This window comes from Petaurus breviceps, unplaced genomic scaffold, assembly GCF_028583685.1.
Source record: "Petaurus breviceps papuanus isolate PSGF00001 unplaced genomic scaffold, PetGlider_PUasm1.0 175, whole genome shotgun sequence".
Lineage (NCBI taxonomy): Eukaryota > Metazoa > Chordata > Mammalia > Diprotodontia > Petauridae > Petaurus > Petaurus breviceps.
In genome coordinates this window covers 23,655,736-23,668,782 of record NW_027185764.1, presented here as the reverse complement: position 1 = coordinate 23,668,782, position 13,047 = coordinate 23,655,736, and the positions used below count along the sequence as shown (strand labels likewise).

At 38.8% G+C, this 13,047-nt stretch overlaps 1 protein-coding gene across 1 annotated transcript; it reads right to left on the bottom strand.

The window, feature by feature from the left end:
* Positions 1-5,052: 5,052 nt before the first annotated feature.
* On the bottom strand, positions 5,053-12,501 carry LOC138159007 (parvalbumin beta-like). Its single transcript, XM_069085359.1, has 4 exons — positions 12,294-12,501; positions 11,614-11,746; positions 10,664-10,773; positions 5,053-5,365 (listed from the first exon to the last, which is right to left on the bottom strand). Exons 1-4 carry the CDS (start codon positions 12,499-12,501, stop codon positions 5,340-5,342), a joined length of 477 nt encoding a protein of 158 aa, XP_068941460.1. The 3' UTR covers positions 5,053-5,339.
* Between the last annotated feature and the right edge of the window lie 546 nt (positions 12,502-13,047).

Sequence of the window (13,047 nt, the reverse complement as noted above, 5' to 3'; positions counted from 1 at the left end):
GGAGGAGTTTGCTGAAGGGAAGCAGAGCCCACAGGAAGCTGGTCAGAGCCAGAGAGATGGTGGGGGAGAGAGGAGGACCTCAGGCAAGGTGTCAGATAGGCTTGTGAGTAGATATTGATCTTGTATTGGTTTGTGGGAAGGCTGAAGGATGCTGTGGCTCTCAGTGTTATTATGGCTTCAGAATATTTTTGGTACTATGATGGAATAGGCTTACTGGTTTTGGGATTTGGTTTTCTGGTGTCTAAATAAATGCTTCAGTTCTGTCCTCTACCTGGAGAATCTGGTATATTTTGCAATCAAATGTCACGTGATATTTATAGTCTCCGTCTTTATTGTGATCATGGGCACTGTAAATATTGCATTGGTGCTACAGAGGCTAAAGTGAGATATTTGTAAAATACTATGTGATAGTAGCCAGAGTCTGGAAATGTGACCTATCGCTCCACAGAGAATGTAAACTACCTTGAGTAAAAGCAAACACCAAAGGAAACCTTAACTATCCCATGGAAAAACTTGCCTGTGACCCTTGGCCATTCCTGGCACCATACCTTCTTTGTTGTTTCCATATAATACCTGACCTAGCCTAAAGGTAGTATGGGGATCCACCATTCTGTCCTTCTGCCACTAAGAACTGCTTCTCATGAGTAAACTCCCCCAATTAACCCTGAAGACACCTATTAATAAGCAAGCTGGTATCTCAGTATATCTTTGGTGTATCTTTAATATCTCAGTACTATCTCAACTACATCCCTACAATTGACATATCAGGGCAGAACAGATGAGCCTCATTCCAATTGGCATAGCTGGCAGGATAGTTTGTCCCCTCTACAAACCTTGTGTCCTAACAAGTACTTGGTAATAGTTCATGGAACATAGTATGCACTTAATAAATGCATGCTTGTTTCCTTCCTCTCTCAATTTTCTTAGTATTATATTTATTTGTGTATGTTCTGTGTATCTCCATCCTCTTGGTAGAATATAGTCTCCCACAGGGCAGTAACAGCTTTGTTTTTGTCTTTGCATCCCCAGAATTTATTATGTTTATTGAATGAATGAATTGTGCACTGTATTACCTCAGGAAGAGACACTTTGAACACCCTCCCCCCATCAGCAGGAATGTATGACAATGCCTGACCCATGACAGAGAGAATTTAGCTTTTTTGTTGTTATTAACTAAAGTACCATATTCACTCATTGCTTCTTTTATTCATCCAGACTCAAATGTTATCTCCTTCATGAGGTCTTCCTTGATATGACTGGCTAAAAGTTATTTCTCTCTCATTTAGTCTTATAGTAATTTATACTATGTTCATGTACTTATAGTATTCCAATTTGTATCCTTTTTAACCCTATCCATATTCTTTTTGTTTGTTTTTTGGAGGGGTAGTTGAGGTTAAGTGACTTACCCAAGGTCACATGGTCAGTTTTGTATTAAGTGTCTGAGGTTGGATTTGAACTCAGGTCCTCCTGACTCCAGGGCCAGTGCCCTATTCACTGTGCCACCTAGCCGCCCCTTACCCTATACATATTTTAGCATCTTCTGCAAGATCACAAATTCCTTGAATAAAGGTGTCCATTTAAATTTATCTTTGTATCTCCCTTGTATCTAAAATACATTGCACATAGTTGGAACTTAATATTCTCAAATAAATTATTGACTCTACCTTACCCTAAAATTTTATGATTCCACAAATAATCGTTACATTTCAACTGCATGCATATTAAAGTGTTAGGCACATGGGTAGGGGAGTGAATAGATAAAGCAGTAAATATCATTTTCTCTACCTTCTACCAGTGCAATAAAGGAGAAGTAACACATTCAGACCATCAAGGGCAACACCTTCTGGAAAATAAATGAAAAGGACCTTTTCTTTGAAACCAAAGTATGGAGGAAAATCAGGCATGATTTATATTTGTGGTACTAAGGGATTATACTAAGTTGAAGTCTAAATCTGATCATTCATAGACCTATACCTACTGAATAGATCATCTGCCTGCCTTGAGGCAAATACTAATTCTAAGAAATGCCAACCTTGAAGAATGGGTAAAAATCTGAATAGAATTCATTTTCCAATTTGTGGAATTCAACTATCAACCCAATAGACTTGAGTTGTCAATTTAGATATTATTTTTAAATGAGAATACAGACAAAAAATTGTGACAAATGAAAACAAGAGAAATTCTTTTCTTTGGATTCTTCCCACAAATTTAATTCTAGCTATTATAAGAGAGTAGAGAGGGCAGTGACTGTTACTTACAGAACAAAGGAAGCAGAAGCAGAACAAAGATTGTTAATTCCACCTATGTCCTTTTATTATAATTCCTGAAGCAAAAGTTGCAAGCATATGAAAAAATGCTCTAAATCACTATTGATCAGAGAAATGAACATCAAAATAACTCTGAGGTACCACATCACATTTATCAGATTGGCTAACATGACAAAACAGGAAAATGATAAATGCTGGAGAAGATGTGGGAAAATTGGAACACTGATGCATTACTGGTGGAGTTGTGAACTGATCCAAACATCCTGGAGAGTAATTTGGAACTATGCCCAAAGGGTTATAAAAATGTACATACCCTTTGACCCAGCAAAACCACTTCTAGGGCTGTATCCCAAAGAGATCATACAAGTGGGAAAAAGACCCATAGGTACAAAAATATTTATAGCAGCTCTTTCTGTGGTGGCAAAGTATTGGAAATCAAGGGGATGCCCATCAATTGGGGAATGGCTAAACAAGTTGTGGTATATGAATGTAATGGAATACTCTTGTGCTATAAGAAATGAGGAGCAGACAGACTTCATAATAACCAGGAGAGACTTATATAAATTGATGCTGAGTGAGGGGAGCAGAACCAGAATTACAGACACATCGTATCTGTGACAACTAACTTTGATAGACTGGGATTCCCTCAGCAATGCAAGATTATAAGACAACTCCAAAGGACTCATGATGGAAAAGGCTATCCACATCCAGAGAAAGAATTACGGAGTCTGAATGCAGATGGAAGCAAACTACTTACTCTCTCTCTTTTTCATTTTGTTTTGTTTCTTCTTTCTCGTTATTCATTCCATTGGTCATAATTCTTCTTTACAATTTGACTAATATTTAATGTGAAGGTATATGTAGAACCTACATCAGATTACATGCTGACATGGGGGGAAGAGGGGAAGGAAGAAAATTTGGAACTCAAAAACTTGTGGAACTGAATGTTGTAAACTAATAGTAAATAAATATTTTTTTAACTTGCATGGGGTGGGGGGAGTGGGTGGCGGCTAGGTGGCACAATGAATAGAGCACTGGCCCTGGACTCAGGAGGACCTGAGTTCAAATGTGTCCTCAGACACTTAACACAAAAACTAGCCATGTGACCTTGGGCAAGTCACTTAGCTTCCCTACCTTCCTTACCTTACCTTTATACTTCATATTATTATTCATATTATATTACCCTACCTTCCCCCCTCCAAAAAACAAACAAAAACAAAAACAAAAAACAACCCCAAATAAACAAACAAAAGTTGCATGGACCATGATTGGCTTCAAAGAAGTAGAAATAAATTCAAAGGAATTTTCTCATTCTAAGTTAAAAAATGAACTGAATTTAGAGTGACAGTTTGAGGCAGAAACTAAGGAATTGTAGCCAACTGAGTGAAATTGGCTGGATTCTATTCTATATCAGGAGAGGGAGACGGAAGAAGAGAGGGAGAGGGAGAGGGGTGTAAAAGAGAGCAATTTGCCTTGGGGCTATGAGCTAAAAGAGTTGACTCTCCCTTCCTACGGAGAAAAACCTTATTAACTAAAGACCAGAAGGTGGCAGCAGAGAGCATCTCAGGAGAAAAACAAGGCAGAAAGTTGCAGAGAGCAGTTGGATGGAGATACCTAGTCAAGTGCAGTCCAATGTAGACATCAACAGAGAGAATCAGTCAGTAGAAAGTGCAGCTCACAACCCAATGACATCACTAGAGGCTATCAACAGCACTGTGGAGAAAGAAGCAAAGTATTGGAGGAAGAGAAGGGTTCCAATGGGAACGCTGTCTTAGGCGCTTAAGTTACTACCTGTATTTTCTGACCATGCATGCTGCTTACATATGTTCTCTCCAACTGATAATAACTTGTGAAAGAGTACAATCTTATATCTATGGGGTGGAGTGGGGTGGTAGGGAAGGAAATCTTTTTTGTCATTTATTTTGTTACATCATTTAATTAAATATTTTTGCTTTGAATTAGAGGTTCCTTCTTAGTCCACTAAAAGAAATAGATTGGCAGTGCATTGGATAGAGCACCAGCCCTGGAGTCAGGAGGACCAAAGTTCAAATGTAACCTCAGATACTTACTAGCTGTGTGACCTTGGGAAAGTCATTTAACCCCAATTGAAAAAAAAAAACCCAGGGGTGGCCAGGTGGCTCAGCGAGTAAGCGCACCCGCTCCAGTGTCGGGACGACCTGGGGATCAAATCCGGGCTCCGATACTTAGCACCACACCCAGAAATAACTGGCCGTATAACCTTGAGCAAGTTATTTAACCCCGCTCTTAAAAAAAAATACCCACATTGATGGGGGCTTGTTAACATTCTTTTGGGTAGATCTAAGCCAGAACCAGGCCTTAAAAACTTGGAAGAAGCTAGGGGCACTCTAGTAGTAACATAGTAACCCTGAATGAGCTACTCCTATCTTGACAATTGACTAGCAAAAATTATAGCTTGATTTCTATAAAGTTTTCATGTTGGAAAACTATTGTATAGAAAAAAAAATGGATATTGAATTATGTCAGAACAATAACTTTTGTTAATTTTTAAATGCTTAAGAGTAAACTTCTTTATACTTTGTAGGGTTTTCTTTAAAATAAATGGGGGTGGGATGGAAGGAGGCCCATGACATTTTTAGTTTTCTTCTTATCTTTGCATCGTGTGACTCAAGGAGGACCCAAATTTTCCATCATCAATCAAGAAAAAGCAAAAAGCTTTTGAGGTTAAAGATACCAATGGAATGACCTCAAAAGACCAGAGGCTGCAAGGGATAGAATAGAAACAAGAGAGAGTTTCTTTCACAGATTTTTTTTTATTGTTTGCTTTACCCTTATCCCAGCTACAGCTTCAATAGTATGACTGGTCATAGTCACGCTGCTGGCTCTGTCCCTATTAAGACACAACACCACATGACCCAAACACCTGTACATTGCAAGATCTTGAAAACAATTGCATTTGTGAAATTAACAACATACAGCCATTTTACAAATGGCATATGACAAATACAAAAATGTACCAAGATGTGCCAAGGAGGTGCTTACTGGAAGAAAATCTGAAGTCAGTCCATATGTTGTCTTTTGGTCTAATGCCATTTATGACTTCGTCATACTTTGGAATTCTGTTAAAAGAAGAAGAAAATGAGTAATACAATGATGTTGAGAGTAGCTGCTATAATCCCTTGGAAGGTAACAAGCATACAAGAGGAACCCAGAGCCTTTGATAGGAAAAATAAAATAAAATAAAACAAAAATACTTTGGTGAAGAATCTTCATAGAATTATAGATTCAGAGCTAGAAGGAACCTTTAAGGTCATGGAATCCATACAATCCCCTTCTTTTTACAGGTTGCTATTAACTAATACAGCAAAGTTATGTGATTTAAATAGCAGTTTGAAGATAATAGAAATAATAGCTAGCATTTATATAGCGCTTTACTATTATTTTCATTTTTTTCCTCACAACACCCCTGGGAGGAGGAGATGAGGAAACCGAGGCAGGCAGAAAGTAATAGACTTTTTAAAAAAAGAAATTAATAGACTTACCAAGGGTCAAGTGACTAGTGTCTGAAATTGGATTTGAATTTACGTCTTCCTGACTACTGTTCTATCCATTGAACCACTTACCTAGCTTTTTCAAGAGACATTTTTCACTGTGTACAATGGGAATTTTTCTTATATAGGTTATACAATCAGGTCCTTAAGGTTCTCAGTTGAAGTATAAATAAAGGGAGTACCTTTCTTTCTCCAGAACTAATTTATACTCATTCAGCAAGATGACTAACAGTTGGTCAGTTCTTATATGTATGACCACTTTTAAGAAATTCCCAAGCAAAGCTGAATAGTCTTTAAATCTCCTCAAGTGGCTTAAAAAAGCTCAGACTTTTAAAATGTGGCAAGAAGGACCTTGTTAACCATATTACCTGTAGTATTCAAGCACTTTGGAAAAAGTAGGATCCCAGATTTGAAACTGAAGTCAATGCAGATTGGCATTTTGCAAATGGCATTTGGAAGTGGAGGGAGCCCTCTGTGTCTGCCATCATAGCAATTTGCTTTGGCACAGGGAAATTTGGCACTGGTTAGTTACACAGGGTAGAATCAGAATTGTAGAATGGTAGAGCTAGAAGGAAACCCCCAAGATCACCTTGTCCAACTAGCTCACTTTATAGAGAAGAATAATGAGGCATAGAGACTTGCTTAGAGAGAATAGTCAGTTAGTTACAAGTCCACTTCTCCTGACTTGCCACACAGGCCAGGACTTGTTCTACACACCAACATGATAAAGCTGAAGCCAGCTGAGTTTTATATAATTCAACACCCTATTTGGAGCTAATATATTTGAGTTGCTTCTAAAGCACATTCCCCATAGCAGCATAACCCTCTCCCCTCAAAGTCTGGCTAAGATTAGCATATGTGTTGGACCGCGTTGACACCTGTCCCAGTTTAGCTGGGACAAACACAGTTTTTAGCTGCATCACCCCCAGCACATTCTGTTGGGTGCCCTACTTTCTTCTTAGTAAAGGTTTGGGAGAAATTTCCCAGCTTGGCCACTTCTTGCCTCTTCTTTCTTATAATGCCTTCCCAGTTTATGATTTATACACTATCCCCTGAAAGGGGAATCGATGTGGAGTGGGGAAGGGCAGACAGGGGTAATGAGATTACTACTAATTCAACCTCTGCTACATAAAGGTTATGATGTAGTGAGAAGAACATTGAATTGGGAGCTATGGGACTTTGGACTCCAGTCTGAGCTATGCTTAGATTCTTTTTTAAAAAAATTTTTGTTACATTTTAAATTCTGAATTGTCTCTAGATTCTTAATCTAGGCAAATCATCTATCTTCTAAGTGCTTTAGTTTCTCTAGCCACCCTTGGAGGGTATTAGAATAAAATATGGAATCCTTTTGAAAAAATACTGTTTAACATCCCTCCCTTCTTTGGGGGGGACAATGGATGTGGAACAACATATCAGATCTTTTTTAATGTATTGATAAATTTTGTTGAATTTTTTTCTCTCTTTTTAAAATTAAATCTTATGTTTATTTTTAGTTTACATCATTCGTTTCCACAAGATTTTGAGTTACAAATTTTCTCCCTGTCTTTCCCCTATCCACCACCCCAAAACATCGATCCCACTGTATGCCCCCTCCCCCAATCTGCTCTCTCCTATATCCTCCTCCATCCCACCTCCGACTTTCCAGTAGGGGGTTATCTTTTTTTAAAAAACAACTTTCAGTAAGGAATGCCTTTCTAGGAATGGGAAAAGGGGAGAGATGGGGGAGGTCTAAATGATATAAAAACTAAAGATATCAATAAAAATCTATTAATGGAATAAAAACCATTGAGCTACAAACCAGATAACTTGGGTTCTAGTCTGAGCTATGCCATTATGAGACTCTAGGCAAACTATTTATTGCTTGAGTACCTCTATTCCAACTACCCTAGGAAAATATGAAAATAAAATATGAACATCCTTTTTAAAATGCCTCAACTACCCTCTCTCCTTTGCAGGGGGTGGGGAGAGTATGAGTATGGAATATTGCAATACTGTCAGACATCATTATATGTTGGTTGGTTTTGCCAAACTGCTTTCTTTTTAAAATTTTTGTTACAAGGGCAACCTGTTGAATTGAAGAGGGGGGAGACACATATCAGACATGAAGGTAACATAAAAACAAAAAATAAAATTAAGTTTTAAAAGTAAAGGGTTTTTTTTCTGTAATTTAAGGTATCACCATAAATTTAGCATTATTGGGGCAGCTAGGTGGCTCAGTGCACTGAACTGGAGTCAGGAGGACCTGAGTTCAAACTTGGCCTCAAACACTTCTCACACTTACTAGCTGGGTGACCTTGGGCAAGTCACTTAACCCCAATTGCCTTGCCTTCCCCCCACTAAAAAAATACATAAAAAATAAATTTGGCATTGTCACCAGGAAAATATTAGCATTATCATTATGAAAATAGACCTGTAGACCATGGGCAGGTATACATTAATACTGTTGTTGTTCTCACTCTTTGTGACCTCACTGATTGTTGATGGGATTTTCTTGGCAAAGATACTGGAGTGGTTTGCCATTTCCTTCTCTAGTACGTCCCCATTTTACAGATGAGGACCTGAGGCAAAAGGCTTAAGTGACTTGCCTGGAGTCACATACCTAATAAGTGTCTGTGGTCATATCTGAACTCAGATCTTCTTGAGTTCAGGCCTGGTGCTCTATCCACTGCACCACCCAGCTGTCCCATAAATTAATAAAGACACATATTAATATGAGATTTACTGTGCTGTAATGATTCAGTTAAAAGACTCATGCTGAAGAGAAGCAAACACAATTCAAGGATTCATGAAGGATTTTTTCCCCTTGAACTTTGTCCACTAGACTTAAAGAATATTATGCTTTACTGAACTAAGGCATTGTAGCACTAACTTCCTGATCAATCAGTCTTTCAGTCCATTCTCATGCTTTTTCAACTCCTATTTTTTTTCACCCATCAAAAAGTGTGATAGCCCAAAATCTCTGATCTTTTAACCGAGACTCAAGGGCGGGTCACAGGCAGACAGGAAGGAGGAAGGGAAGGAGGGAGGGAAGAAGGGATGACAGGAGGAAGGAAGGGAGGAAAGAAGTTAGGAAGGAAAGGAGGAAGGAAGCTAAGAAGAAGGAAGGAAGAAGGGATAGAGGAAGTAAGGAGTGGAAGAAGAAAGGAATGTAGGAAAAGGAAGGGAGGGAGGAAGGAAGAAAAGAATAAAGGAGGGAAGGGAAGGAGGTAAGGAAGGTGGGAAGGAAAGAGGGAATGAAGAAAGGAGGGAGGGAGGAAGGAAGGAAGGGAGGAAGGAAGGAAGGAGGAAGGGAGGGGAAGGAGGGAAGGAAGGTGGGAAGGAGAAAAAATAAAGGAAGGTAAGAGGGAAGGAAGGAAGGAAGGAGGAGAGGAAGGAAGGAAAAAAGAAAAAGGGAGGAAAGGAAAGAGGAAAGGGAGGTGGGAAGGATTGAAGAAAAGAAGGAAGAAGGGGAGGGATGGAGAAAAGAAAGGAGGGAGGGAAAGAAGGAAGGAAAAGGGAGGAAAGGAAAGAGGAAAGGGAGGTGAGAAAGAAAGATTGAAGGAAGAAGAAGAAAGGGAGGAAGGAAGGAAAAAAGGAAGGAAAGGGAAGGAAAGGGAGGTGGGAAGGAAGAAAAAAGGGAAAAAGAAAGGACTAAAGGAAGGAAAGAAAGAAGAAGGGGAAGGGAAAGAGGGATGGAGGAAGGGAAAGAAGGGGAAAAGGGAGAGAGAGAGAGAGGAATGAAGGAAATAAGCCTTTAGTAAGCACCTTCTACTTGTGCTTAAATGTGCACTGGACTAATTTTTTTTTTTCCCTCACAGCAGCCCTGGAAGTTAAATACTGTTATTATCATCATTTTATAATTGAGGAAATTAAAAAAGACAGAGGCTTAGTGACTGGCCCAGGGTCACAAAGGTAGTAGTACCTGAGGATGGATTCGAACTCAGGTCTATGACCTTAATTTTATGGATTAGGAATCTGAGGACCAGAGAATCTTCTGTGCAATTTATCAAAAGTCACACAGCTGGTTAGTGACAGGATAGAACATGTAGATATTCTGACTCTTGGTGCAGTACATTAGGACTTAATCTATAAAAGTCATCATTGGCACTTAGGATTGCTTGATGCTCACCAGGACTACAGTTAAACTAGGTCTGGATGGAAAGTCTTGCATTCTTAGCTTCCATATGGAGATGTTAGTAGTCTGTGCTATAGAAGAGGGATTAGGAGAAAAAAGGAAGGAAGCAAGCCTTGGTAGACAAGTGCTTCCCCTGTCTATCTCCTTTTTACCATCTTCAGAATGGTTGTTTATCTTTCCCTTCCCTACTTGCTATTCTTATTTCTCAAGGAAATGGCAAACCACTACAGTATCTTTACCAAGAAAGTCCGATATGACTGAACAACAAAGTATATAGTGCTTTAAGGTTTCTAAAGCGCTTTCCAAAAATTATTACATTTTAACTTCACAACAACCTCAAGAGGTGCTATCATTATTTCCATTTTGCAGATGACAAAGCTGAGGCAAGCAGAGGTTAAGTGACTTGCCCAGGGTCACACCAATAGTAAGTGTCAGAGGTTGATTTTGAACACAGGTTTTCCTTACTCCAAGTGTATTATATCCTCTCTACCACATAGCTGCAGCAATAAAGTTACCTTTATTTTTTTAAGATTAAAAAATACAGACCATAGCACTGATACTATGCATTTTATGGATATCACTGTGAACCTGGTAATTATGGAAAAGACAGGAAAAACTTATCTTATCATGTTGTTTTTAGTTGTTTTAATTGTAATTAAAGTGGGAAGGGCATGAATCTATAATTCATTGTTTGAGATCATTCATTCATCCGGTGTGGGTTAGCCTCTAGAAAACCGTTTGGAAAAACTCACCGTCCACTCCAATTTTGCCATCACCATCAGAATCTCCAGCTGTGAGAAAAATCTTAGTCTCATCAGGTGTCAGAGCTCGGGCATCGGGGGCAAAGTTCTGCAGGAAGTTCCTGGGTCAATAAGTGATCATGTTATCTCATTTATTTCTCTTTCAAGGGTCACATGTAACTTTTAAAAGAACACACTTAGGTTTGGTCTTCATGGACACACAAATGTGGTCCTCTACCCAATTTGGCATTTATTTGGCTATTTTGGTATGGCCTAACATTATTTCTTGGCAGACTATGCCAAAGCCCAAATACTGAAATAAGAGCCTCCATTTTCCAACACTGTATAAATGTAAGACTGCAATCTACAGAGCAAAACAAAACAAAAGCAAAAAAAAAATCCAACAAAACAAAAAACCCTAGAAGATGGCAGTGTATTGAGCAAATGAAAGAAATTCTATTTCAGGAGCACCAGATTGTATCCTTCTTAGGAATACCATTCAGAGGTCCTGAGTTTAAGATAATAAAATCACAGCTATAGGCACCTTAGAACAGGTGATCTTAAGCTTTTTTGTGTCCTGAACCTCTTGGGCAGTCTGGGGAAGCCTATGGAGCTTGTCTCAGAAGAATGTTTTCAAATGAATAAAAAAAAAATGCAAAAGGATTACAAAGGAAACCAAGTATATTGAAGTACATTTATCAAAATACCTTTTTAACCAAGTTTACAAAGCTTGTATTTAAAACCCCTGCCTTAGGGGCCGTTAGTCCTACCCTCTCATTTTATAGATGAGGATTCAAAGGGCTAAATGACTTGCCCACAGTCACACAGCTAGTAAATATCAAAGTCAAGATTTGAACCCAGGTAATTTGGCTCCAAATCCATTACTCTTTCCTGCTGTATTATATGACTTAGAGTTTTACTCATATTTTTCACACTAATACAAGTAGCAAAGGCACCCTTACTGAAGTTCATCTTCTTCTATGAAGCCACTTTTGTCCTGGTCAAGGATACTGAAAACTTTCTTGATTTGGTCAGGAGTCTTGCCAGATAAGCCAACCTTGGAGAAGAAGGTCTTGTAGTCAAAGCTGCCAGCAGCTGAAAAAAGCAGAGATCTTTGTGATTTTAGCTTTTTGTTAAAAATTAGACTAAAATTCAAGGTTGCTAAGGTCGAAGATTGTGATTTGTTCTACCATTGTACAGATTTAGTTGTTTTGCAATTAAATTTTACAGACAATGAAACTGAGGCAGGCAGAAGTTAAGTGACTTACCCAAACTACTAGTAAATGTATAAGATTTTTGTATAGGCAAGGTCAGGGCTTTCATATTATTCCTGGGATATATTTATTAAGAGGAAACAGATCAGAATACCAGAGCTGCCCATTTTATCCAACAGAGACCTAGAATCAGCACCTCTGGCACATACTGGCTGTGTGTCCCAAGACACCTCACTTAATTTCTCAGTACCCCCAGAAAACTCTCCAAGACTCTAAATTATAGAGCAGGTGTTGATCTGCATTTTCTTCACTGGGAGTTCCCTCTCTGAATAAAATGACATATCTGGTATATTTTTAAAAAATAGAATATCACATTATAGGCAGCTAAAAAGATCTATGCATGGAAATGATGAGTTCCAGCCAAGTACTTGATAGGCATTCCTGACTATAAGGGGCATTTTTGTCATCCAAATATAGCTGGATGGTGCCAAAAAGAAGCGCTTCGTTGCATTTAAGTTCAGTGCTGGTGATTGGACAGCACCAGGTACCAAGGCAACAACTTGAGTATTTCTCTTTGCTTACCAGCAGGACTGCATCTGCTGTGGTTTTTAAGTAGGTCTTCCCAAATGAGCTCATTGGGTAGGGCTCTCACTCAGCATTCAAAGAATAGCAGGGTTTATAAGAATATTCTCTGCTCTCTGAGAGTCAATGAATTATAGTAGAAAGTACATTGGAGAGGTGGCTAGGTGGCTCAGTGAATAGAGCACCGGCTCTTGAGTCAGGAGGACCCAAGTTCAAAGCCGGCCTCAGACACTTAACACTTACTAGCCGTGTAACCTTGGGCAAGTCACTTAACCCTAATTGCCCTACCTTTCCCCCTCCAAAAAAGCAAAGAAAGGAAGGAAGGAAGAAAGAAAGGAAGGAAGGAAGGAAGGAAGGAAGGAAGGAAGGAAGGAAGGAAGGAAGGAAGGAAGGAAGGAAGGAAGAGAGAGAGAAAGAAAGAAAGAAAGAAAGAAAGAAAGAAAGAAAGAAGGAAGGAAAGAAAGAAAGGAAGGAAGGAAGAAAGAAAGAAAGAAAGAAAGAAAGAAAGAAAGAAAGAAAGAAAGAAAGAAAGAAAGAAGGAAGGAAAGAAAGAAAGGAAGGAAGGAAGAAAGAAAGAAAGAAAGAAAGAAAGAAAGAAAG